The sequence below is a fragment of the Sporisorium graminicola genome, chromosome SGRAM_6 (genome assembly GCF_005498985.1).
Source record: "Sporisorium graminicola strain CBS 10092 chromosome SGRAM_6, whole genome shotgun sequence".
Lineage (NCBI taxonomy): Eukaryota > Fungi > Basidiomycota > Ustilaginomycetes > Ustilaginales > Ustilaginaceae > Sporisorium > Sporisorium graminicola.
Genome location: NC_043736.1, coordinates 110,481 through 137,001, shown reverse-complemented (window position 1 = coordinate 137,001; position 26,521 = coordinate 110,481). Strand labels below are relative to the sequence as shown.

At 58.2% G+C, this 26,521-nt stretch overlaps 9 protein-coding genes across 9 annotated transcripts; 5 read left to right on the top strand and 4 right to left on the bottom strand.

The window, feature by feature from the left end:
• Positions 1-1,004: 1,004 nt before the first annotated feature.
• EX895_005204 (uncharacterized protein) lies at positions 1,005-3,248 on the top strand (the record flags this gene model as incomplete). Its single annotated transcript, XM_029885797.1, has 1 exon — positions 1,005-3,248. The coding sequence occupies one exon, from the start codon at positions 1,005-1,007 to the stop codon at positions 3,246-3,248; it is 2,244 nt and encodes a 747-aa protein (XP_029737649.1).
• A 766-nt stretch (positions 3,249-4,014) lies between these two features.
• On the top strand, positions 4,015-8,793 carry EX895_005203 (uncharacterized protein; the record flags this gene model as incomplete). Its single annotated transcript, XM_029885796.1, has 1 exon — positions 4,015-8,793. The coding sequence occupies one exon, from the start codon at positions 4,015-4,017 to the stop codon at positions 8,791-8,793; it is 4,779 nt and encodes a 1,592-aa protein (XP_029737648.1).
• Positions 8,794-9,309: 516 nt separating this feature from the next.
• On the bottom strand, positions 9,310-10,542 carry EX895_005202 (uncharacterized protein; the record flags this gene model as incomplete). The annotated part of the gene is made up of 1 exon (XM_029885795.1): positions 9,310-10,542. The coding sequence occupies one exon, from the start codon at positions 10,540-10,542 to the stop codon at positions 9,310-9,312; it is 1,233 nt and encodes a 410-aa protein (XP_029737647.1).
• Positions 10,543-11,589: 1,047 nt separating this feature from the next.
• On the top strand, positions 11,590-15,801 carry EX895_005201 (uncharacterized protein; the record flags this gene model as incomplete). The annotated part of the gene is made up of 1 exon (XM_029885794.1): positions 11,590-15,801. The coding sequence occupies one exon, from the start codon at positions 11,590-11,592 to the stop codon at positions 15,799-15,801; it is 4,212 nt and encodes a 1,403-aa protein (XP_029737646.1).
• Positions 15,802-16,178: 377 nt separating this feature from the next.
• On the top strand, positions 16,179-17,849 carry EX895_005200 (uncharacterized protein; the record flags this gene model as incomplete). Its single annotated transcript, XM_029885793.1, has 1 exon — positions 16,179-17,849. The coding sequence occupies one exon, from the start codon at positions 16,179-16,181 to the stop codon at positions 17,847-17,849; it is 1,671 nt and encodes a 556-aa protein (XP_029737645.1).
• Positions 17,850-17,946: 97 nt separating this feature from the next.
• Positions 17,947-20,277, bottom strand: EX895_005199 (uncharacterized protein; the record flags this gene model as incomplete). The annotated part of the gene is made up of 1 exon (XM_029885792.1): positions 17,947-20,277. The coding sequence occupies one exon, from the start codon at positions 20,275-20,277 to the stop codon at positions 17,947-17,949; it is 2,331 nt and encodes a 776-aa protein (XP_029737644.1).
• Positions 20,278-20,512: 235 nt separating this feature from the next.
• On the top strand, positions 20,513-20,899 carry EX895_005198 (uncharacterized protein; the record flags this gene model as incomplete). The annotated part of the gene is made up of 2 exons (XM_029885791.1): positions 20,513-20,663; positions 20,748-20,899. 2 exons carry the CDS (start codon positions 20,513-20,515, stop codon positions 20,897-20,899), a joined length of 303 nt encoding a protein of 100 aa, XP_029737643.1.
• A 155-nt stretch (positions 20,900-21,054) lies between these two features.
• Positions 21,055-23,733, bottom strand: EX895_005197 (uncharacterized protein; the record flags this gene model as incomplete). The annotated part of the gene is made up of 1 exon (XM_029885790.1): positions 21,055-23,733. The coding sequence occupies one exon, from the start codon at positions 23,731-23,733 to the stop codon at positions 21,055-21,057; it is 2,679 nt and encodes an 892-aa protein (XP_029737642.1).
• Positions 23,734-24,260: 527 nt separating this feature from the next.
• EX895_005196 (uncharacterized protein) lies at positions 24,261-25,796 on the bottom strand (the record flags this gene model as incomplete). The annotated part of the gene is made up of 1 exon (XM_029885789.1): positions 24,261-25,796. The coding sequence occupies one exon, from the start codon at positions 25,794-25,796 to the stop codon at positions 24,261-24,263; it is 1,536 nt and encodes a 511-aa protein (XP_029737641.1).
• Positions 25,797-26,521: the final 725 nt, after the last annotated feature.

Here is a 26,521-nt window from a genome sequence, read left to right as displayed (position 1 = left end):
GACAGGCTGTCCACACTACAGCTTCGGAACTTCTCTAAGGTGATGTAAGCAGAGGAAAGAGCGAGGCTTACGGAGCTCGTGCTTGTGGCCACAGGGAGCAGCGGGCAGCTTCACTGTGCGAGCACAGAGCATGGCTGTGTCGCAGCTTCATTTGTTGTCAGCGCCTGCTAAGCTTGATCACTTGATTTGGGTTCTTTCTCGGCACGTTCAAGCTCTGTGAGTGCTGCTCCTACGGCCTGCCGGCAACAAGGGCGAACAAGATACTTATACAAGACCAAGGACGCAGGTTCCCTCTAGTCGACACGGCCCTCCTCCTCTCTCTCCTCTCCCTTGTTCTGCTACCTGTATCTCTCTGACAAACACGTATTCTTTCACCGTTTCCAACTTGCAATTGTTGCTCCCCTCGTCCATCACAACTTTCGCATCGTATCGCTCGCGACTGATTCTCGTTAGGTTCCTTCATTGACCACAACATTGTGATTGGTCTATCGGGGAGGCAGGACGCGCAAGAATACTCCCACGCTGCAATCTATAAACTCGCTTTTGCGAGGGGTTTAAGATTAGACGCCGTGCAGTAGCTGGCGCACTATCGGACAAGTGGCTGGCAGCACCCTTGACCTGCTTCCAACGCTTGGCTTGGGAAAATTTATTTCTTCGACCTTTGGCGACGTAGCAAAGCCTTCGTCCCGACCCTCGACGGACCAGAGTGTTGTTGGGTGGTGCTCTCCAACTCTAACGCTTGGTGCGCAGACGTTGTCGAGACTTAGGCCAAGCCAGTATCGTCGCTGCATTCCCCTTCTGTCATAACGCGCATCAAACTTTCAACGTCGATGTTGACCACGCGCACGCCAACGCGTTCAACAGCAACAGAGTCTTACGCAGGCGGTGTCAACAACTTTTCATTCGATCCAGTACGCCTTCCGCGATCTTCTTCTATCGCCCCTTCTTGTTCGGCCTCTATGCCTCCCAACGTTCATTCGCTCTCCGTTCAGGATAGAGCATCGATGGGTCTAGACTGGACCTCTACCGCGCCTTCCAACTCGTCGTTCATCTCTGATCATTCTTTGTTTGGTCATCATCATCACCACCATCAAGAACAGGCAGAAATGGCTGGTGTTGCTGCTGTCGCTGCTGCTACTCTGGGTGGAGTGCGAAGCGGATATGCGACGCGATCTTCCACTGGCACTCTGGTTCGAAGCATGTGCATACCCGGCCAGTCTACAATGGGCAGCAATCTCTTTGGGCCCAGCCCCGTTGCACAGAATCAGGTCGGCAGTGGCGCTGGTGCTGGAAGCGGCGGTGCCCAGCGTAAGAAGCGTCGACGATACGGACCAAAGCCCGAACCGCCTTACACGTGCTACTGCGGTAAGGTGTTCAAGCGACACGAACACATGCTGCGCCATCGAGCCACGCACGACGACATGATCAAGTACGAGTGTCCCATCTGCGGCAAGTGCTTCCGACGCCAGGATGTGATGCACCGACACACCATGACGCACTCGAGTCGCGGGCGTCTGCAGAACAAGATGCGCGCCGCCGCCTCGGCACCCTCGTCGTCGTCAAAGTCGTCGTTGACGGTCGCGCCGGCCGCTGCCGCGGCGAATGCATCGTTCCGACAGCAAGCAGGCGAGGACGAAAACATGCTCAATGTCAACCGCAAGCGCGAGCACGAGCGTTCCAACATGGGCTACACATCCAAGAGCCACGAGGCGCTCGAGGATCCCACTCTGCGCGTTGGCCTCGCGGAGTATCCGGTCACAACGACATCGTCGCGTCACAACCAGGATCATCACATCGCAGCTGCACAGCTCTACAGCGCCTGCACCGGTACACGCTATTCGTACGCTACCTATCCTGCCAACGCAGAGCACATCTATGGCGGAGGCGGCGGCGTGAGTGTAGCCGAAGCAGAATATGCTCGGTCCGAGAGCTTCGATGCGCTGGCCGGCTACCACAACCGCATGGCACCGTCCTTGTCTCATCCACCGGCTTTCTTCCCTTCTGCGCCTGGTTTCGCTCCCAACGCGATTGGAGCGGATCAATTCAACATGGCCATGGGGCGGCCCCATCTTCCTATGCATATGTCGACTACGTTGGGCAGCGTAGATTACGAGTACGAGACCAAGCCTGTGGGTGCAGATGCAGGCCAACACTATGCGCAGAGCTGGCATGGCGGGTACGCGCTGGGACATGGTTCAGTGCACATGGGAGCGTCCGAGTCGGAATGGAGCGAGCAGAGCCCGTCGGGACCGAGCACGCACACATTTGCCTCGCCGGCGTGGAGCCAGAAGGCAGAGCTGATGAGGCGCGAGGGTGGAGGCTCGAATTCGGCGGGTACACCGCTGAGCATGCTGTCAAACAGGCAGCTGTCATTGGAGCCTGCTTCTCGATGGCATGCTCATCCGGAATACCAGCAACAGCTGCAGCTTCAGCAGCAGTATCAACAGCAGCAGCACCAGCAGAATCAGCATGGCTCTCCGATAGTTGGCGATGTCAACAGCGAAGCAGGGTTTGGCAACATGGACCGCAGCCCTGCCTATGGGACGCGTCGACGCTTGTCGGGCATGTACGGCCCGAACGGTGGTAGTAGTAATCTAGCTCAGGTTGCACCCGCGCATGGACACGGCCTTGTTGTGAAGGAGGAAGCTCACAGCGACGCAGTTGCGGGCAACAGTATGGGTTTGGGACTGTTCGAGCAGACGCATGGAGGTCATGAGTCTGCCTCGCTGCCGTTCATGACCACGCCGATGTTCGTTAGCGCCTCTGCTGTCAACGGAGACACTCATGGCCACAGCGGTGGTGGCGAACGAGGAGGGCTGCCACACCACGCCGCCCATGCATCGCCTCACATCTCCAACGGTGGGATACTCTCCTCATCGTCGCCGTCTCACTACCTTGGAGCTGGTATGACCTCGATGCACGTCTCGCACAACTTTTCGTATGCTCCTGCGGGCGACAGCGGCAAGCAGGGTTTCACGTCAATGTCGAGCGTGATGGAGCCGTTTGACACAGGGTCGCCGTTGACAGAGGCGACCGGGGCTGCCTCGCCACGAAGTCATAGTCATGGTCAGGCGTACCCTCAGGCTGTTGGAGGAGGTGCGGGATCGAAGCAGGTCGACACTTCGCGAGAAGCTTCAGTGGATCCGACGATTGATCCTCATTTGGCAGGTGCTGACAAAGGTTACGTCTCGAGCACGTCGACTGCCAGTCTGCACGGTGGTAAGGGTCATGCTGGACGACGCTGGTGACAGCGCTGCCGCTAGAATTGTATGTCATCGCGAGCCACTGGGATCAAACGTGCTTCTTTAAAGAACTGTATCTTGACGGCAACATCCCTACCAACTACTCCATTGCTTGGTAGACTTCCGACTTTTTGCTTGCTCATCAACATAGATTGGTTCCGAAACTCACATGTTGCATTTCTCGTGTCGAATGATGTGTGAAGCAGTGACAGAGAAGGCGGCAGCATCAACGAGAACGAGAAACAACACTTTTTCCAGAACAGCATCGCGTCAACAGCAGAAGAGAAGCGAAAAGTGTTGGTCTCGCTTGCTTGCAGCAAACAAATACAGGGCGTTCAAAAGACAGGGGCTTCGTATTTGTATTTTGAGACACGCCGTGCAATTCAAAACCGGAGCTGCAGCATGGAAATCAACACACTCTCCTCGAGCTTTTGGCGTGGACCCTGAATCCCACCTGTTCCTCGGCAACACCGACAAGTGTCGGGATGTCGAGTGCCTTGTCGCTCTCTCACACTCTCTCTTCGTTCGTCCATCACATTCATTCAACTTGGCTGAGTCGATCCTCGTAGCTTCTGCTGATTTTGCAGTCTCGCAAGGGGACCGACATGCGAGCATAAGGGAATTGGCATCCTCGACAGCATTCTAGTGGCTCAGAGTTGATCCTATACACATTAGCGGCCTCAAGCATCCTCTCCCGTTTCTCGCACGTTCAAAGTTCTTGCATCCGTCTCTATTGGCTCGAAGCCTCTGCATTACTCCACATCGCATCACAATGTCGGCAAACATTCCATCGCCAGAAGGCTCAGTTCGGTCCATCGCCTCCAGCAGTCGTGAGGGCACGCTTTCTCGTCCTCCAGCGCCTCCCAAACCTTCGCATCTCTCGTCCGCCTCCACCGGCACGTGCAACTCAATCGCTCTCCGTCACTACATCCAAACGCATGTCACAGGCGGCTCCTTCACTACGCATTCTCCCTCCACAGCCACTATCAGTCGCGCACGTCTTGGTCATGGCTACGACAGCTCTACTGTAGACCATTTTGTCGATGCCTTTGACTCGTCGAGCAGCGACGAATACGATACAGCACCACGCTCACCCAGTTCCAGGCCTACGGTTCGCGGCAGAACCTACACGGCGCCCTCCGTTTCAAGGGTTTTTGACCAGTCCTCGCACAATACAGGTGCAGTGGACAGCACCACCCATCTCGTTCGAAACGAGCCAATCGCTATCAACGGCACCGGTCCTTCACGGGTCGGCAACCTGCGCAGCATGTTCGAGGCTGCCTTGCCCAACGCGTCCATGCCTGTCGCTCTGTCTAGGCAGAATACCGGCGTCGACTTTCAGCTCACGGGAACAAAGCAAAAGCTCACGGGAACAAAGCAAAAGCCCAGAATCAGCAACCAGGTGCGAATGCTTCAGGCACAGATCACCGGTGATCGCTTCAACGGCCTGGCGGGTGCCTTTCACGTGGCAGATGCACGCTCCTCGGTCCTCATGCAAACACCTCGCAAGCCCCAGACCCATCAGAGGGATGCCACCGACCAGAGCCAAGATGAGTCCATCTATCGCACTGCCTCTCAGGATTTCCTCGGCGACGCTCTAAAGATGGACGCTGTAGTCATTCCACCGAGTCACAACCCCGACACTGGCACACTCCGAGTTTCTTCTTCCGGCTCCTTGGCACGCACCTGTCAATTGACAGAGGAACCCACCTCTATCGACTCTGACGCAACCATTCCTGTCTCAACATCATCCAAAGCCGGACTGACTTCCTCCAGGATCCGAAACATCACAGCAGCCCAGCACACTCGCGATGACAGCTCTGCCACCATTCGACCAAGCCACTCCAACAACGATGTGCCGCACTCTCGCGATGCGACAGTCAATTCAGCGGATGAAGCTTCAGCTACAGCACGTCGCCGCTCCACCCGCTTAGTCAGCGGCGGAAACAAGGCGCGCTTGAGCTCCATCTTCACCGCAAGTCCCCAGTCGTCGTCCGATCGGGATCGCCGCACCTCGGGTATTTCTCCTTCACCGTCCGCTCACTCCATTGCTAGCGCATCCGCTTCTGAAGCAGAGCATCAAGCGGAGAGGTCCCGAGAGCCGTCCATGCTTATTGCCGACGACGACGATGTCAGCTTCTCGAGGACCAGCCATCATTTGCGCGCCGACGACGGCAGCTGCTTTGACCTCGATTGGCGTGCTACATATGCCAGTCCCACCAAGGCGACTGCCGCGCGGAAAATCTTGCTGAATGCTGCCACCACCGTCAACGGGGACATCAGCAGCAGCGTGCCGGAAGAGGCTGCTGGGACAGATGCAGACCGACCGAGTCCGCCGTCCGTTGCCATCAACGCCGAGCAGAGCGGTGACATTTCCCCTAACGGCGATGTGGACAAAGCAGAACTAGTCGAGCAGCAATCGGCCTTGCTTGGAGCTATGCAATCGACTCTGGCTCCCACCACCAACACCACGACGTCGACTCTGCAAGCTCCTCGTCCCATCAGCGCTCGAATGCCACAGCCCGGTATCGGCAAGCCCGCTCGAGCGCTCTACGACTTTGAAGGTGAATCCGCTTTCAACGAGCTCGTTATTCGCGCTGGTCAGCCATTCGAGATCCTCAACGAGCAGCTTGCGGGAGGCTGGAGTCTTGGCGTCGTATGGGACGAACAGGGCGTGCCGACCAGAGGTCTCATCCCACAAGGATGGTACTGCTTGATACAGGATTTTACCCGGTCGCCCCCTGCGAATCAACCTATCGGGCCGCCGCCAACGAACGATCCGGAGTCGGAGACTGGTGGCCTCAGTTTGCCGCCTGCAGCTACCGCCTCGCCGAATTGCAGGGTGTCTAGCGCAAGGTCGGACGAGGGCTCGGCTGAAGCATTGCCTAGTCGGATGGCTGCCTCGCCAGGATTGTTGCAATCAGAATCTGCCACTGTGGAAGCTAAGGACGAACCTATTGCGCATGTCGTCAACGGCGATACGCCGTCTCAAAGCGCACCAGCGGCCACAGATCAGGTACTCTCAATCCCGAAGCCAACAGCAGATGACGTAATAGCAGTCGAGCCCCAAGCTCCCATCTCAGTCAGCGCTTTTCTGGACATTGGCAACGAGGCCGCGCAGTGGGAGCAGGTCGAAAGGGCTGATGCAGAGACTCCCTTGGACGCGGTCGAGCCAGCGATGGACGAGCAGCATGTCTTTGCTGCAAGCCCCACAAGTGCGATCGATGGCATGCCAGCTGCGTCAACAGATGCAAATCCCATCGACTGGTCTGCTGTTGCCGTTGCTACAGCTCCATCGCCATTGATCGAAGTCGACGAGCCAGCAGCAGCGCCAGTCGAGCACGCCGTGGATAAAGTCATGCCTGTCACAGACCCGGGAACAACAACGATGACGACTACCGGCTCCGATTGGAAGGGCAGTATTTTTGGCAAAAAGACATTCAATCGCTTTGCCAGCTTTGTCACGAGCGGCGCCGAGGACTTCGTGCTCTCCGACGCAGACATTGAAGGCGACGAGCGATCGCGTACCATTGCCCGCAAGGTGTCGGGAGGAGGCAAGCCTGCCATCCCCGCTCTGACCGAGGTCGTGGAAGAGGAGGATGAAGACGCTGCAGCGAGGCAGAATGGAGCGCTGGCAACATCTCAACTGAGAGTCGAGCATTCACACGTTCCCGAGGCTTTCGAATCGCAGACGGAGGTACCTGAAGTGGAGCTTAACGCTGCAGACCCGAACCAACACTTTGTGATTGCCGGTCCTGCGGGTCCCAAATGGAGGAGCAAGTCTGCGCCTTTTCTTGTTCAGGTTCACCATCCAGAAAAGCGGGTCAAGCTCAACGGCATGCAAGAGTACACAGTCTACCACGTTACAAGTACCTATCCGATCGAAGATGATCCAGACGCAGTCTCGGGCAGCCACGGCTGCCTCCCGTACGATCCACTTGGCGGACCTTACCCACCCGGAGCCCAAGTCACGGTGCTTCGCCGATTTACCCAGTTCGAATGGCTGCATCAGGTGCTCTCCAAGCACTTCTCTGCGTTGCTCATCCCACCCTTACCCGAGAAGCAGTACTCTGGACGTTTTGCGTCTGACTTTATCGAGACACGCCGTGCCGACCTCGAAATGTGGACGTCGAGACTGGTGCGACATCCGGTGCTGCGATACTCCGAGCCGATCCGCTTCTTTTTAAGCTGCGAGAACGAGGGCGAGTGGCGCACGTATGCTGCACTTCTCCTGCGAAATGGATGCTTTTCGCAAGACAAGGCAGCAAAGGGCGGAGTGTTTGCGCATACGTGGCACCCGGAGTTCAACTTTGATGCAACCGAAGCCACCGTTGAAGTGGATCGGATGGAGGCGTTCCTAAAAACTCTGGAAAAGACAATCAATGGGGTTGGCGGGCACAATGCGGGCAAGCACGGCGTGCTGGCTGCGTTCAGGGGTCACCGTGAAGGTAACGTGGCTACGTCGTCGAGCTATCGCGATCTCTCGTATACGCTCCTGCGGACATTGACTGGCGTCGGTGCTGGGCCGTCTCATGACAGCGATGTTACTGCAGGGGGATCGGTGTTTGCGGATGCGGATGTGCATCGGCTTCTGGGACCCCCCATGGGCAACGTGGGTCGGCGCAGCGAGACGGGTGCGACTAACGAGCATGGGGCTTGGTGCTGGCGAGAGGATTGCCAGGACTGCCTCAACCTGACGAGTGCACTGCAGAGCACGGCGGAATGCCTTCAAAACGTTGCAGACATCTACGAATCGCATGCGCGAGAGACCCTGCTTCGACAGCACGAGAGGTTCAAAGAGGTTTCGCGCCCACACACCATGGCACAGTCGTTGCTCGAGACGCACCGTACCACTCTCTCGCGCTATCGCGAAGCCACCGAGGATGCACCCTTCGACAGCGACGACGACGAAAACAACAACGACGCAGGCGCCACCGGTACCACTGCGACACACGTCGCACCCGAGGAGCTCGAGAAGGTCGCCGCGCGCTGCGAAACCGTCATCAACGTAACCCTCTCCGAGATGGACCGGCTGCACGACGAGCGTGTGCAAGACTACCACGCTCTTGGGCGATCGCTCCTCGACGGCGAGATCGAACTCTACGAATCCATACTCGACCAACTCAGGGCCGCACGCCTGCACTACGACGAAGAGTACTACGACCGGGAAGCGGACTTCCACGTTCTCGCCAGTCGGCACCAGCCCGAGTTGTTGCGGCCGAAGCGGCCGAGTGCGCCGCTGCTGATGCCGAGTGCTGCACAGGGGCCGGTGGGAGGGTTGCGGAGTGCTGCGGGAGGTGTGGGGGCATTGTTGAGTCAGGCGACGGGGGGTGGCGGGGTGATCAGGCCGGCGAGTGTGTGTGATGGCGACGTGGCAGGAGGCTCGCCGAGGAAAGGCGCGCCAGGGAGGGGGAGCTTCTTGTCAGATAGCACCAATCGGCAGCAGCAGCACCAGAGCCCCGGATCGGCGTCGAGAGGATTGGCGCCGAAGCAGCGAAATACGGACCAGCACGGCAGAACGAGTTCGTACTTTTCAGCCATCTGGCGCTGAGAACACACACTTTGACACTAAGTTACAATGCAAATCCCAGGTTTGACACTCATTTGGAGAAGAGCCGGTGGTGTTTCAGCGTTCGAGGTGGGGGTTGTGTGGCGCTTCGAAGCCTTGACAGAGGCGACGAGGGCGGACGGGCGGAATTTTGAGCCGCAGAAAAATATCTTGCTAACTTACTGCGGAGGCCGAAAAAGAGGCGTCAAAAATCCAACCCTCTCCTCGCCCTGCTCACACTTGTACGTTTCTCGACGACTTGGCAGCTAACCAACCTCAGTCTCGACCACAACCCAGCGCTGCAGAGGCGCGGCACCTCCGCCCACTCCGCCCATGTGAAGCTGCGGCTTCGGCACTGTGAACAGGAAAAGCATGTCTGGATCATCGACAAAGCATTTGATTGCGTCAACGCAGACGATCGCAAGGAAGGTACGTAGGTGGTGGTGCGTAAACAACAGGACTTTTTTTTGGGAGCGCAAAATATAGAAGGCTCTCGGCGGTGGAAAGAGTGCATGGCAATCAGTTGATGTCATCCAAGCTATCCGAAGCGCCAGGGCCGCCGCTACCCGTCGCCTGGACACCATTAGCCTCGGCCGCTGGTTTCGACTCGGCAGCTCGCGGAGCCGCTTTGGGCGGCTGAACAGTCGTAGGCGGAGCACCACCCACGCTCGCCAGAGCCTGCTGCCTAGCACCCGCGCCCGCACTCGCACCCGCACCACTCGCCGCCTTCTTCTTGTCAGCTGCACCTCCCGCTGCCGACTTGCCCTTCTTCTTAGCCGGCGCGGGCACGTCCCACGCCCACAGCGGGATGAACGAGTCGACGAACCCGACGTCCTCAAACAGATTCGGGAAGATCCAGATGCCCGGTTTGGCCACCACCACGGTGATCAGCCAGAAGATCAGCCTGACGATGGCGATCGCAAAGAACAGCCCGATCAGGCCGAGCGCGGCCACGCTGAGGTACCACACGCCCAACCGCATCGTCGGCGGCCAGAGCGGGAACATGACGCCCGCCAGCATCACCGCCACCATGCCCAGCCCAGCCAGCTTCAGGCCCAGCTGCGACCCCTCGTAGAGCCATACATAGTAGAAGTCGGCCTTGAACATCTGCTGCGGGTTGATCTCGACGACTTTGGGCGAGTCCTTGCCGCCTGTGCTGGCGCCGCGTTCTACACGCAGGAAGAAGGCATAGGGGATAATGTTGTGCAGGCATTCTTCCGCCTCTTGTTTCGACGTGACCTTGGGCACGTCTTTGAGCTTAGCATAGGCGGGCGAGAGGAGCGCCTTGACTGCAGCGGAGCCTTTAAAGTAGTCAACGCGCTTGCCGTTGAGTGCGCCGACGCGCGTCTTGATGCCAGACTTGTTGCGCAGGAAGTTGACCACGTTCCTCGCGGGCAGTGGTGCGCTGGATTGTTGTTCCTGAGAGATGTAGGATACCATTGCGTCAGCATCGTGATCGTTGTGGTCGGCGGGACAGCAGGAGGGTTTGGATTTGAGTGCCACGGTGAGGTTGTTGGAAGAGAAAATGAAGTCGGCAGAGTGGGAAGTCATGTCAATAAAAGATCTCAGATCGAGTTGCGGACTGGCATCAGCATCCAGTTCGACGCAGTCCAGCACACCGGCGGTAGCTTCGCCTTCGCGCTTTTCACTAAGCTTGGGAAGGGGACGAGGTTTGTGGTGTTGCTTGAGAGGCGTACTGGGAAGAGTAGCGGCAGTAGCGGCGCGAAGATTGCGACGACGTGCTTTGGTCATGATAGATGTATCGTGACGGGGAGGCCAGCTCGATGGTGGTTGTGCGATGGGAGAGTGTTCGCACGAGAACAAGCTCATGGCAGTGATTCTAACCAAGCAGTGGATCGAGTGGGTCGAAATGAACCCAGATGCAGTGCCGCTTTGTGTGAGTGCAAGAAACTTACCATTTTGGAGTGAGATATAAGTGTTGCGGTGGTCAGGAGGACAGGACGTGGGATGGGCCTCGATTGTGCGCAAAGCGGGTCTCGTATGGCTGTTGAAATGAAGTTGGGTGGCTTCCTGATCGATGCGGATTCAATGTGATCGAGTTGCGTGATCGAGTGGGGTTGCGGGACGACACCGACGGCGGGGTGGACGGAAGAACGTGATGATAAGCCTTGAGACGAGGCACTGACCAGCAGATGATGAGAGCGAGAAAGCAAGGAGCAAACAGCCGCCCGTCCATGTCTTGACCAAAAGTGGAGTCTTCGCGATCCGAAACTCAGACTGAAGCTCGAGCTTTGGTCGCTAAACCTTCTCAGTCACACAGAGAGTCGCAATTGTCCTTTGGAATGTCACACGCTTTCTTTGCTTGCAACCAACTCGCACTGTTGGCGCCCGGTTCTGATTGCAATCGGCTCGAGCGCGCTGTTCAAAATTGAAATCAGAAGAGCGCTTTCTTCTTCGGTGCGTTGGCAGCTCCAGAACCGATCGCCGATTTTGGAGGGCACCAGGTATTAGTGGGAAATCACGTGCCTACAGCGCGGGATTTTTCACTCTAACATTAGCCAAGCAGCGTCCAAAACACGCCTCAGCAACGCGCGCGTCTCTCTTTGGTCTCTCAAACCCCAAAAAAGACCAACACTTGTCCATGATGAGAGGCGCAGTCTGGAGAGGCTCAGTTTTTCTTGCGGTCAGGGACAGCGAGAGACCAACACGCTAACACACTCGACCCGACAAGCGGAGTCCATCCGTTGACGGCGACCACCATCATCGACCCATCGCCCATTTGAATTTCCCTACCCACGCTCGCTCACTTCCGAGCAGGTGCGAACACCTCACTTCACAATGACCTCCGCTGATGAGGATGGCGGTAACGGCCGATTCAACCTCGCCGACGAACTGCTCCTCCTCCAAGATGAACCCTACATTGTCCCACAGGAGGTCGCCGTCGACGATCTCAATGCTTCGGAACAGATCTCCACTCTCGACGCGGCCATCGACGCCATCACTTCCAGCCCAGACAACATCTCGAACCCCGACATCTACGACCTCATCCGCTCCTACCTCAAACATTTCGCCAACCTCTGTCCCAATGCTTGCAACAAGCTTCTCGATGTAATCGCCTCTGGCATGTCCAGTGCTCTCGACGAGGCTCAACGCGAGCTCGATGGCGACGACCCCAACGCCTACGCATCTCACGCAGAGACGCTCGAGCGATACGCCTTCCTCCTCCAATGGCTCGTCTCGGTCGCAGAAAAGTACAGCGGCGCTCGTTCCGACGCTGCAGGTTCGGCGGCTGCAATAGTAGCTGCCAGAGGAGGCGGACGTCGTGGTGCAGGTGCCAAGTCTGCAGCAGCAGCTGCTGCAGCTGCCGCTGCCAAGTCGAGCTCCGCAAAAGCGGACGCATGGGCCTGGTCCAACTCGATCCCCGCTGTGCTTACACTTATGTCGAAAGCGGCTCGCGTACGCAGCGAGCGTATGTGGACTGTTTCTGCTGCCCGCGACTCCTTCGTCTCTGGCTGCCTTTTGCGTCCTGCTCTTCTTCTGCAAGAAAACGAATCGTATCTCAAGATCCAGTCCATTAAGCTCGGCATCTTCAAAGTCATTTGCCAAGCCGTCAAGGCGCACGGTCAAGCCTTCAGCGCTCAAACCAGCATCATGCAGAGTTTGCAGTATTACGAGCACCTCGCAGAGCCCATGGCAGAGCTTCTGGCGCTCATGCGTCTCGAATTCGACTACGAGCGTCTCGGCGAAGACGTCCTCCGCGAAGTCGCCGCCAAAAACTTTGGTGCCATGGACACGAAGAGTCCTCGTTCGTTTGGTCGCTTCCTCGTTCGCATGGCTGAGCTCAGTCCGCGCAGCGTCCTCAAGCAGATCAGCTTGCTGCAGAAGCATCTCGACTCGGAATCGTACCCCATGAGGAATGCGCTCATCGAAACACTGGGCCTGCTTATCAAGGAGCTTGCCCTCACCGACGACTCTCTCAACCCGGACGGCGCTGATGCCGGCACGCAAGGCGATGCTGCCTCCGACGAGAACCGTGGTAGTGCAGAAGCACGCAAGAAGCAGATCGAGACCTTCTTCGACCTCCTCATCGAGCGCTTCCTGGACCTCAACTCATACGTCCGATCCAAGCTTATCACCGTCTGCGCCCGTCTGCTGGATCTGCCTACCAAATTCCCCAAACAGCGTACCGAGATCACCGAAATGGTCATCCGCCACCTTGAAGATAAGAGTAGCGGTGTGCGCAAGAACGCCATCGCTCTCCTCACCAAGCTCATCCTCACCCATCCCTTTGGCATGCTCCACGGCGGTGAGCTGTCGCTTCCGGAGTGGCAGGCGAGATACGACCTCGTCTCTAAGGAGCTCGAGGAGACCGAGGGCTCGCTCAACCTTCCCGGTGATCAGTCTGCTGTTCAAGATGAAAGCGAACCCGAGACCTCTGACGATGAGATGGACGAGGACGAGGACGAAGAAGAAGACCAAGATGGGGACGACACTGTCATGCAGGATGACGAGGACGAGGACGAGGACGACGAAGACGCCTCCCGTAGTCGTGGTCGCAAGTCTAAGGCCAAGCCGCTGAAGAGCAAGGCCAAAAAGGGTCGTCGTTCTGGTGTCGACCTCGAGGCTCTCGCTGCTGCGCAGGCCGAGATGGAACCCGTCGACGCGGAAAAGGTCATGTGTCTCCGTCTCACCAAACGCTACTACACCGACGCCATCGCCTTTATCACCCAGATCGAGACGGCCATGCCTAACTTGACACTCTTGCTCGCGTCCACCAACAAGGCTGAGGTGCTCGAGAGCATGGAGTTCTTCCGCGTCGCTTACGAGTACAAGCTCTCGGGCGCTGCTGCCGGTGTGCGCAAGATGGTCCATCTTATCTGGACCAAGGACAACACTCTCGTCATGGAGGACGGCAGTCAGCTCAAAGGCGTCCGTTCGCGACTCATCGAGGTCTACCGTGCCCTCTACTTTGACGCCCGCGCCGATCTCAGCGGTAAAGAAAATGTGGTTCGCATCGCGAAAAACATGATCGAGCGCACTTTTGGCGCCACGCTCGCCGAGCTCACCTCGTTGGAAGAGATGCTCAAGACCATGCAGATCGAGAACTACGTCCACCCGGAGGTTGTCAACAAGCTCTGGGCCGTCTACTCGGCTCCTCGTGCCATCTCGGCTGCACAACGTCGAGGTGCCATCATCGTTCTGGGCATGCTCGCCACTGCTAGGCGTGAGATCATCTCGGAGCAGATCGACACTCTTCTCCGTGTCGGTCTCGGTCCGTTGGGTGCGCGCGATGTGGTGCTCGCCAAATACACCTGCGTTGCTCTTCAACGCGTAGGCGGTAACGTCAAGAAGGTCAAAGGTGCGCTCAGCGACGAGAGCGTGCGCTACCCTATGACGCATCCGCTCTTTGGCCGTCTTCGTGCGGCCATCCAGATGTCTGGGGATGTGCTCAAAGGCAACAGTCGCGCCGAGTGGTTCAGCTTGGCCGAAAATGCCATCAACACCATCTACCTTCTCGGAGAGCAGCCCGACGCGCTGTGCAGCGACATTATTCGCAGCATGACCTCGCGTGTCTTTGGAGGCAAAGCACGAGCGCGGCAAGATGCCGACGATGCGGCGAGCGATGTGTCGATGCCTGATGCTACCCAGGATGGTGCATCGAACTCGGATGCCCCTGTTATGGGCGACGCTCTCCAACTTGCGCAGTTGCTGTTCATCGTTGGTCACGTGGCGCTCAAGCATATCGTCTATCTCGAACTGGTTGAGCGAGAGTACAAGCGACGCAAGGCAGAGGCGGACAAGGAGAAAGCAGTCGCAAAGGCAGTTTCCGAGGGCAAGGCGAGTCGGGCTGCTGCCGCCGCTGCCGCAGTGGAAGAATTGGACCAAGTCGCCGGCAACGCCGAGGACGAGATCGGTGAAGTAATTGCCAGCGTCCGCGAGAAGGAGTTGCTGTACGGCAGTCGGAGTGTGCTGGCCATGTTTGGTCCCATCATCACGCACATCTGCAGCAACCCCAAATCGTATCCGAACGAGCTTGTGCGCCGCGCTGCCGTGCTGACGCTTTGCAAGTTCATGTGCGTCTCGTCGACATTCTGCGAAGCGAATCTTGCATTGCTGCTCCACATCCTTACCACATCGAAGGATGCTGTGATCCGCAGCAACGTCGTCATCGCACTCGGTGACATTGCCGTCTGCTTTGGATCGCTTGTCGACGAGAACTCGGACCGGCTCTACGCTGGATTGGGCGATTCGGATCTGTCGGTCAAGAAGCATACGCTCATGGTGCTCACGCATCTGATCCTCAACGGTATGATCAAGGTCAAAGGTCAGCTCGGAGAAATGGCCAAGTGTCTCGAAGACGAGGAGCCTCGCGTGTCGGACCTGGCCAAGCTCTTCTTTTCGGAACTGGCGACCAAGGAGAACGCGGTGTACAACAACTTGCCGGACATTATCTCGCATCTGTCGATCGGCAAGCATGCTGTCGACGAAGAGACGTTTGCGCGCACCATGAAGTTCATTTTCACTTTCATCGACAAGGAGAAGCAGGCCGAAAACGTGGTGGAGAAGCTCTGCCAGCGGTTCAGGCTGACCAACTCCGAGAGGCAATGGCGCGACATTGCCTTCTGTCTCTCGCTGCTGCCGTACAAGAGCGAAAGGTCGGTCAAGAAGCTTATTGAAGGCTTGCCCTTCTACCAGGACAAGCTGTATCATGCCGAAGTGTTCAAGCGCTTCCAAGAGATTCTGGCCAAGGCGCGTGCCAACAAGACGAACGCTTCCGGGGCCGGTGGTGGTCGAGGCGGCGGAGGAGCGGGTGCGGCTGGAGGCAGTGCCGAGGGTGCAGGCGACCTGCGCGAGTTTGAAGAGATCTTGGCACAGGCTGCGGCCAAGGGCGAGCAGGACGAGGCTTTTGAAGGGGCTGCGCAGGCTAAGGTGGCGAAGCTGACGAGAGCGAGAGGGAAAGGCAAGACGAGCGGTGCTGCGGCGGCGGCGGGCGCGACGAAGAGGAGCACAAGAGGGAGCAGGAGGGTGTCGGTTGCTAGTGAGGCGTGAGATTTCCAACCGCTCGAGTGCGCAAGTCTGATTCGATCCATGTTCAGTTTCGTTGTTTGTGTTATCTGACTGTAATACTACTTGTTCTACTTCTGCACACGTTCGTGTGATGAGAGCACGTGTAGGAGATCGAGGAAAGGCGACGAGGAGGCGAGTAGAATCCGCTTGGGCACGTCCTTGGGTCTGAGCTTGTGAGGACTGAAACACGGAAATCGGAAGCAGATACTGTAGAGGCGGTTAGAATTTCAGGGTCCCACCGTGAAATTTGATGTTGCACTCGATACCACCACCATCATATCTGGCACACGCTCCTCGACCCTCACCTTACCTGACCTTTTACGAAGTCGGTCCTCCGACTAGTGGGAAGCGTCGACGGTATGGAGAGAGGGTACATCTTCCACCCGCCGCCGTTCCCTGGTGTAGGCTTCCGACAGAACCATCAGATCCGCGCACTCAAGAGCAACAGCCTTCCGTTCCACTCTGCGCATCGGTCGGTGTACGCGTCAATCTCGCACGCCTCACCTTCGCTGAGCCTGTTCAACTGGCGCGCTTCTGTGTCGTTCGCGCGAAGCAATGTGACCTCGCACCGCCGGAAGCATCTGCGGAAATGCTGGGACTGTGTTCACGTGTGTCTGCAACGCGGGGAGTTCCACTTGGCGGCGAGATTCTTGCGTGTCATACTGAACGCGCACGAGTGGACTTCGGAGCTCGAGTGGCGTCTCGCCCTCGTACTGGTCGCTTCGAGCGGCGGGAACGGCGCGAGGCTGAGCTACCTGCAGCAGCTCGACCTCAACGGGAGTGCGCCATTCAAGGCCGCGCATACCACGCCGCTTCTCGTCGCAGAGTACATCGCCGCAAACCGCCTCAACGACGCGATCGAGCTCCTCGAACAGCGCGTCAACCTGTATCCGTACAAGGCGCAGCCGCTGCTGCATACGCTCCTGGGGATGCTGTACATGTTTGTGGGCATAAGCACTCTCTTCAACGCGCGTGGAGCTGGTGAACACGTCGAGCTGAGGGCGCTGGACCGGACCACGAAGAGCAAAGCGCGGCTGTGCTTCGAGACCGCGATTCAGGCGACCCAGAGCTGGCTCAGGGCCGAGACGAGCAAAAGGCAGCGGATGTGGGGATTGCATGCAAAGGATGCCAAGCTGGACGGGGATAGGGTGAAGGCGAACAGGGGAGCAGTTTGGGGCAGAGACGTGCTGGCGGATGACGAGGACTGGCCGACCGAGGAACATGATGACATTAAGAGGGTCAGGAGACACTTGGACGGGCATGGTGACGACACACAAGACGGGAACGAGGCGGAAGAAAGCGAAGCCCCCACATTGTCTAGCGCATCTGGCTCCGTCTGGAGCGACAACGACCCCGACGTATCCGACTCTGACTCAACCGAAGAACAGCCAGCGTCAAGACGCAAATCTCGCACGCCGTCTCACCTCAACCCACCAGCCCCACCAGAAGACGCCGACGACGCCAACGAAGACCCACAGCCGACTGCCACCGAAGCTACATCTGCAGCGACAAAGGGCCCCAAAGCATGGGCTGCTGCCTGGACCTCCGTCGCCCCCTTCGACACTCCGCAGCCGCCCCTTGCTTTCCACCTTGCAAAGGGCTTCCTGGAGCTGCTCAACGTTCCTTCCTCCGCATTGGGCACTTTGGGCGCTGCTGGAATTGCTGGCACTGCGGGCTCTGAGTATAGTACGGGTGGCGCAGGCGCGGCAGGTGAGGAGGAGGGGGATGCAGAAGACAGCGACTCCGAGGGCGGCGTAGACATGCTGGACGGAATACAGCTTACGCGCGAAGAGGCCGAATTGCGCTTGCGTCGGATTTTGTTTGAAGGCCAACCCGAGGAGCGCGACAGCCGCGGTAGTACGGGGAAGGACGGGAGGAAGCAGAGTGAGAGGAGTGCGGTCAAGGTGAAACGCGAAAGTCGTCGACCCGGCAGGGACGGGAGAGATGGGAGGGACGAGAGGGACGAGAGGGGCAAGAAGCGGAAGCGTCCCGACTTCTCCAGCGGCTCACGCTCCACAAGAAGGCACTAGATCTCACAGCACAATCAGTCAAACATTGCAGCGCGTTGCAACCATCCTTCCTTGCACTTGCATTGATTGAAGATCAACAACTGAGTCGCATGTGAGCTCACGAGGAGAGCATTTTCCTGAACTGAGCCGATCGCTCCTTCTCGACTTGCTCGCTCTCTTGCACTGCCGAAGTCTTCCAGTCGGCCAAATGCGGCAGCTCGAAGAGCTTGGCCAGTGTCGAGCGCACAAACTGAACGGGAAAGCGGTCCCGGACGGTGAGCGGGACGAGCCACTCCTTCTTTCCAGCGCTCCCCTCGGCGTCGTCGTGCAGAGCGAGGTGGAAGTACCCGTCCAGCTGCTCGCCCTCCTCTGCGTGATGGAGGGAGAAGAACGCGTCGATATCTGCCTGCGCGCGGAGGACGCCAGCATGCGTAGGGATGGCCGTGAGCGCATCGTCCAGCGCCTGCCCGACATTGCGCTCGGCAACAACGCTCTGGAGGAGCGCAACGAGCTGCGTCTGGAAATGCGTCATCCTGCTGCTGGTGCGAACACGCACAAGCGTCCATTCGAGCATCGCGTGGCCCGTACGCGCCCAGATGGCGCGCACGCCTGCCTTGGTCGCTTCCATCTCTGCGCGTGTCCGCTGCCCCTCCTCTTCCGTAGCATCCCCAGCATCCGCGGCGAGAACAGGGTGCGTCCGAGGCAACAGGTTGGATGTATGCGAGAGCGGGACGACAAGCAGGTGTGCTGCGTCCGCGGGAACGCGCGAGATCGAGGCGTCGACGAAGGCGCCTTTGGGAAACACGAGGTAGGATTCGGCACCGATGCTGACGATGAGCGACTTGGTCACCGACGGATTCGACAGGCAGAACCAGCAGTTGGACGGGCCGACGGGGATCATGGGTCGCGCGTGGGGCGTGAACGACGGTTTCACGGGCAGGACTGCTGGTAGTGGCATCTGGCTTTTTACCTGCACCACGCCTCGTCCTTCAGTGCTGGTGGTAGCAGTAGACGTGGAAGAAGGGTGCGGCGGTTGCTCTTGCTTCGAGGGACACGCGCGAATGTAGTGCCCTTCCACGTTGCAGATACGGCAGATGTAGCCGGGCGGCGGGATCTCCGCGCTTCCTGCTTCGGCTTTCTGACGTTTGTTGCGAGGTTCTTGGAACCTGAAGTTTGGACCCGAGTCCATGTCACCGCCGCCCTGCACAGCAGCGGTCGATCGCTTTCCATTCTGCCCCCGTCCCGGCGGGCCAGGCGTAAAGTACGGCGTCTGCGTCGCATTCCCCGGCACCACCACGGCCTGCGCCTCCTGCCCCCCAGCAGGACTCAGATTCAACGCCAAGAACCACCTCCGCTTCTTCTCATTCGCAAACCTCGCCAACGACACAAACCTCGTCACCACCTTCAACCCCTCCAACTGCCTTCTTCCCGCGGGCGTCGCATCCAACAGCTGCCGCTGCTCCCCCAGATGCGAAGACAGGTCGGTGACGTACGGAGCGCGTTCCCAGAACGCTCCCATGTCGAGCGTGTCTTGCTCGATGCCGACGGGGAGGTCCTGCAGTGGGGTGGCCGAGGAGGGGGCGAGCGAGAAGTGGTAGCGTGGACAGGCATGGGATGCGAGGCGGGCGAGTGCGGGCGAGCCCCACATGCGCGCAGTCGAATCTGGGAGGCCGCCGAGCGGGTCTGTGGTCGAAAACAGGGTGATCCCCGTCGGCCAGCAGTTTGTGAGTAGCAGGTCGATCGGAGGGCGCGAAGTCAAGATGTTCAGTGCGGCATCTTGCGCGGCTTGTCTGGCTTGCGTGGCCGAGGCAGAGGCTCGTGCGGCTGCGAGGGTGCCTGGCTTGGCCGTGCCGTTGCTCGCCTGCGACGAGGGCAAATGTGAGGATGGTGTAGAGGGCAGGCGGAACGAAGGGTGCGCGAGGAGTCGGTGTATGGTCGCTGGGGTGATGTGCGCCTCTTGCTCGTCCTGCTCCAGCTGAGCTTCGGACTCGTACCACGTTTCAGCGTCGAACTGCGCTTCGCCTTCGATGCCCAGTGTAAACTTCGCAGAGTCCCATACTCCACCCACGAATGCTACCCTGAAACCTTGCTTCGTAACAAACACCCCGCTCTTGCCTCTCGCCCAAAACAGGTTCTCGGCCACCTTCACCAGCCCCTGAGGCACATCCTTCTGCGGCTGCGTCGCTGCTGTTGCGACTGCCTCCGCCACTGCTGGAGAGAGAGGAGTGGTGCCTTGGTAAAAGTAAGTGGGGATGGGCAGGTGGAGTTTATTCGATAGCAAGTCGGTCTGTTGTGCGAGGAGCGAATCGGCGGGTGACGGGTGGAAGAGGTCGCCGAGGATGAACAGCGACGTGAAGGGGCCGTGCTTGGATTGGATGGCGGATACTTTGCTGACAAGGTCTTTCAGGCGGCCATTGACGGGGCCTACGAGAAGGATCTTTTCCGGCATCCTTGTGTCGTTGTCCGGATCAGGATGGATAGGAAGAAGAGGAAGAATCGGTACCTTTTCTTGTGTCGTCTTTCTCAACTTTGTTTCTCTCCACTTTTGAGAATTTTGACCGAAATCCGAGCTTTACACGTCCACCACACGCTTTTGCTTTCTCGTGTTCCACCAACACCAACACCAACACCGTCCGCTGTCCGCCGTCCTTCCATCTACACCATCAAGGCTCTCGCGCGGGATAATGTCGACTCTGGACCCCACACCGTCCCGCATCGCCCCCAGAGGCAGAGACCCCGCTCAAGGCGTATACTATAAACTCGCCTTCTTCAGCGTCGCTCTCTTTGCTGCTCCGATCTCGGCCTACTACTTTGCCAAGGACCGCTATCTCTCCGGTGAGTCTTGGAACGCCCCACTGCACGTGGAAAGAGAAGATGGCATGGATTGCTGACAGACTTGGGTTCGGAGCGGATCAACAGGCAATGCGACGTACGCCGGCGGACTGGCCGCGTTGGTAGCGAACCTCGTACTGGCGGCTTACGTCGTGGCAGCGTTTTTGGAGGACGATTCGGATGCTGCTCCGCCACAACCGCCAAGGAAGGACAGGGCAGAGGAAAAGAAGTCGCAATGAGATAAAAGTGTAGCTCCGAGTGTCTGTGTGTCGGTCGAGCTGTCAATATACCCCATCGCTCTCAGCACGACCCTCTTGCAGCTCCAACGACATGCGCCAAGCAATCTCGAATCACACACCAGTCGAACAGAACTAAGACGCAAGAGTCAACTCTATTAGATCGACTTCAACTTATCCAGTACAGCCTGCAACACCTTGGCGTCCGCCAATCCGATCGAGATGACCCCCTGCTTGCTGATATGACACAAATGGTGATCCTTGAACTCGATCAGCAGCGACTTGAAGTCTGCCTCGTTTGACACCAAAAACGACCGCTTGGCTCTGTTGAGCAGGTCGGCATACGCCACGCCCCCTACTCCTCCTCCGGCATCCCCGTTGCTGGTGCTATTGCTGCTGCCGGCTAGCGACTGCTTGGCGAGCAAGTTGAACAGAGCCCTTGCTTTGGTGGTGACCGACTTGAGGATCGAGATCGCCGACGCTTCAGAGACCGTGCGGAACGTGTCGGAGACTTGGAGACCGTTGTAGAAGGCCACGCCAGAGCCGTCTGCGCCATTTGTGGCAGGAGCAGAGCCGACGGGTTGCGTGTGTCGAGAGCTGAGCGAAGCAGCTGAGCCAATAAGGTCGAGCGACGGCGGCAACGCAGGCATCCACGATGCAAACGCGGGGTTGGATCGCATGATGAGCATCTCGTCCAGACTAGGCGCGAACGTCGACATGTTCTGCCAGATCCAACACAACCGTCCGCTCGTCCGGCTCGCCGGGTCAGCTTCACCATCGACTACGCTGCTGGCGTCGTAGTCGAGCGCACCGCCGTTCCGTTCTGCATCTGCCTCAGCGGCTGCGGACGCATGCTGTCCAGTCGTCGAGGCGATAAATCCGGAATTCACGTGTTCGGTCGTAGCCATGATGTGGATGTTGCTCGACTTGGCCAGCGTCTCCAACACGCTCTTGAAGCGCAGCGACTGCATTCCGGGTGCATCCACGGTTTCCAGGATCAGAAACAGCTTGGTTGGTCCCGCAACGTCTGCCCTCGAAAAGCGTCTCACAATGCGCTCTGCCCTCGCTGCCGTTAGCGTTGGCACCACCGTCGCTGCTTGACCGTTTTCGTCCCCCACCCTTGCCGCCGCATTCGCACTGAGCGTCAACGGGCCCAACCCCACCGCCCGTTCCACCTCCGCCAGCATGTCCTCCACTTTGAACCCCTTCATGGCCCCCTGAGCCACCACACCCACCGCATCGCCCTCGGCCTCGATCCGCTTCGCCACGAGCTCGGTCAGCAGCTTGGTCTTGCTTCCCACTCCATGGAAGATGATCGAGTATCCAGCCAGGAGCTGCGCCAGGTAGACGGGGAGCAGATGGCGATACATGCGTGTCGCGACGTCCGAGATCGAAGCTCCGGTGCGCGTGTGCTGTGCCACCACTCGCTCCAGGTTGCGCGCGTCGAGAGCCGGGAGTTTGGATGAGATGAGCGAGGAAGACGTGCCGATGCCCATCCCCGCCAGGCCACGGGCGCGTTTCGACGTGTTGAAGAGAAAGTATGCGTCCGAAGACGTGGGCTTGACGAGGCTTGAGCCGTTCGGAGCAGCGGTAGCGCTCGTCGCAGCCGCAGACGGTGCGCCGTACATCGAGAGCGAGCTGCTGTGGTCGACACCGTTGGTCGTGGAACGTCCGGCGCTGGTGTGTGCTCGTGTTGCCGCCAAAAGCGGATTGTTCTCCCAGTCCGGACGTCGATTCTTGGATCCCACCGGTCGGCCCTTTGGTTTGTTTGCTAGCCTGGCTTGCTCGTCTGTCTCGGCAGCGGCAGAGGCTGCTGCTTCTGCCAAGGCCGACATCCCGTCGTTGCCCTGCACATCTCGGTCCGATGCTGCTGGCTCGAAAGGTTGTCGTTCTTTGCGCTTTTCCGATGATGGAACGTCAGAGACGGGCCAATCGTCGCGCTGCGGGAGGCGGGGACGCGGGCCTTCATCCAGCCTTTCTTCGGTCCCCAAACCTGTGGCGCCATTGTCTTCGATTTTGAGTGGCCTTGGTTTAGACTCGCCGTCAGGTCCAAGACTCTCGACAAAATCGGCCAGCTCGGCATCTTGCTGCCTATACAGGATCCTTCTCCTGAGTCGCGCCAAGATGTCGTCCTGCTTTCTTGGCGAGTCGTTCTCGTCCTGCCATTCGTCGTCGTCGTCGTCATCTCCCGTTCCAGGAACAATGCCCGCACCATTCTCATCGTCAAATTCCAGATCGAGTCCTGCGAGCAAATCAAACTCGCGCTTCCTCTTGCGCTTGCTACCATCTTTGCCCTCGGCTGCTTTCTCTCCCTCTGGTTTAGGCGGCCTCCCTCTTCGTTTGGGCACCTTCATCAGGACAGCTTCGGGGTCAACCACCTTTTTCGGCCGGCCGCGCTTCTTGAACGAGCCATCCTCGTTGAGTTTGCGTCTGGACCGCCGCGGACGCTTCTCACCGGGCGCATACTTGCGCGGTCGACCTCGCTTCTTGGGCTCCTTGGCGGCGGGCTCGCTCTTTGGTCGACCCCGTCCTCGTTTGGGTGGCGCTTCTTGACCCGGTCCTGCGAGTGGGATGACCACTTCGATGCCTGTGCTAGATGGAGTGGCTCTCTGTTTGCCCTTGCCTTTGGTTTTGCTATGAGGCTCTTTCAGCATGTCGATCACATCGTCTTCGTCATCGTCGTCGTCGTCGGAGCCGGAATTCGACCCTGAATCCGAGTCTTGGTCATCGTCCGAGCCACCGAGGGACGAGAGCTCGTCGCTCTGCCAGTCGTCATCGCCTTCGACGTCGAGCTCTTGTGCCGCTACTTTTCGACGCTTCGCTGGCTGCTGCGCCATGTTGGTGAGTGGGTCGAGGGAGGAACCGCAGAAGTGTCGGTTCGAGTGCTTGAATGCTTCTGGTGGAAAGGCGAGGGTCGCAAGAGCCGAACGGAACCGGACACCCTTTCAGCGGAGGCGTCTACACCACGTCGCTTTGCAGCTCTTGCAGTGCGAAGGTAGAGCCCGGCAGGTCGAAGCAAGGTCGGAGCGATGGCGGTGAGAACGAGACAGGATCGGAGGTGAACAGAAGTAGGTCGAGAGGTTGGACGCGGGGATCCAAATTCGAGGTCCGTGTGCCGAGACTTGTGTTGCAGGCCAGCTTGAATTTCCGATTCCCGAAAAGCCAACAAAAGCGGCGCTCTCATTCAAAGGTCTCTGATGTCAGCTCGACCAGCCGTGCAGTCCACATAGTTCTAATCATACCATACTCCTACCCGCTGCAAGTGTAGACAATGTAACGCTTGTTTCAAGGATATCAAGATTGAACACAAATGCTAAAGACATGCTTCTAAGGGAGAGAGGAGGGGTGGCCGAAAGCAGCGCGACTACCATCTGCCATTTCGTGGCTTGTTGCTGGTACGTGAAGTGGATCCATACTCCTGTACGAGGTCCTGCCAGTCGACCTGTGGATTCAGCGCTTGGATATTTTCGGGCTGCTCGTTCGCAGTGGGCGCAGTGGCAGGGCCGTGAGATGACGTAGGAAGCGGACGGGACGCGGACGAAGAAGGTCGAGTAGATCTCGTTCTGGCTGCTTGGCGGTTCTGAGGACTGTGTATGCTGTCGGTGGTAGTGCGGCCCTCGCACGATGGAGAAGTTCGCTGCATTGCAACAATGGGGTTCAGTGGCTCTGGCGCGGTGGCATTGATTGCAATTCTTGGCGGTAGTTTCTCTTCCGCATCCATATCGACTTCCAAGATTGCGCTACTTGCAGCTGCAGGACCGTAATCAGTTGGCGAGTCTTGGTAGAGAGGTCCTTGGACAAACGGAGCGTAGAATACCGCCTGAGCGGCTTGGGGTACGGAGTGCTGAGACTGTCCACTGAAGCCGCCATGCTGCTGTAGTTGATATGGGTGGTCATGCTGCGTGGCCGGCTCAGCGGTACCAACTTGATACTCCCACTGCTCGATCAGTGCATCCGCTACATTCATCCACTTTTGTTCGGAGCTGTCTACATCTTTGAAGCCGAGCTTGAGTGCATTGGCCAGCTCGCGCATGCCCAACGAGTCAATGCCGTCGCGCTCTGCCTTGGTCCGAGCATTGGTGTCGTCGGAACAAAACCTGACGTGGGAGGCAGTATGCTGCTTGAGATCGACGCAAAAGCGCACAATCTCGTCGTCAGGCTCGTCAAACGTCCAGCCTGAGCCACCGCGGTTGGAACGCTTAGAGTGATAGTAGTGGTTCGATGGCTGGACGAAAAGTGGCCAGAGGTCCTGCGAGAGGGGGGTATCTGCTTGGTCGATGGTGACACGTTTCTGTTTCTGGAGTGCCGACAGCAGCCAGTGATTGGCTGCTCGAGCTTGCGATGCGACAGGGCGGCCCGAGTCGTCCTTTCGGCGTGTCACTTTGAGCCCGTCCAGCTCGGAAACGACAAGATGAGGGAGGACGAGCTTAATCGAAGACGGCAGCATTGGCGATGCTGATGGCTGCACAGGCTGCTGTTGCCTTACACTGGCTGCGTACGCTACATTGTGCGTCAAGAGCGATGCGAAAAGTGCTTTGAGCAGCTCGAGGCATGACATGAGCGTGTTTGTGTCGAGCACCCACAGCGAAGGGTGATGCTCCAAGCCGCGCGAGTATCCGTTCAGCGTGGTCGGTTGAAGTGCGGTCAGGGAAGGAGGTGACGTTTCGCGAGTGTGCACATCGCTGCTGTATGAAGGAGCAGCAGCTGATAGTGTGTGGTCGAGCAGTTCTTCATCCTCCATGAGGTGTTCCTCCTCCCACTGCTCTTCGTAGCGGAATCTTGCGCCCTGTGGATCCCAGATGTAGTCTCCTTTGGATATGGTGAGACGGACAGGATTCGAAGGGCCAGACTGACCCAGCGCCCGTTGTTTCTCATTCCATTCGTCGGCGTAGGTGGGCATGGTGCGCGCTCTGAAAGGAGAGCAAGGTGCCGGCAGGCGTCGAGTTGGTGAGTCCTGCTACCGAGATCACGACCAAAGAGCTCAGCAAAGTTGTAGGAGTTGCCGAATCTGTGGGAGACGACAGCGTGCCACGTCAAGCAACCGAATCTTGTCGACTGAGAGTCGCTCGGGCGAAACGAGTGGGATCGACGAGGCTGATTGGAAGCTTAACAGATGCAACGCCGCCGACCGGGATGATCCGACGAAAGCGTTTATGCAAGGCATATCCCTCAGCCCACCAACCGTGGGAAGAAGAGAGGACTGAGCCAAAACAGCCGAAGAGTCCACGACTTGCTGTGGAAAGACACGAAACGAGACGAAATGAAGGAACGAACAAAGGGGACGAGGCAATCTCTTCCTTTGTGGTGAATAGCGCTATGACAGTTTCAAAGGGCTCAAGCGGCTTCTCCGTGACTGCTCTCTCCAGGTGGAGGAGCTGCAAGGTCACGTGCTGGCACCTCTACGAAGAAATCAGACTGCCAGAAAAGTAAAAAGTTCGGAGAAAGGCTCACGTCGAGAAAACGGAGTCGCCGAGGAGCTCTGCTCCTTCCTTCTTTTCCTCAACCTACTAAAGAAACTATATTCGGCACCTCGATTACCAAAGCTCATGGCTCCAGTCGATATGGGCGTTTGCGTGCTCGCATCTGGCGACGGTCATGCTGCTATGAGCAGGTGCCAAGATCAAA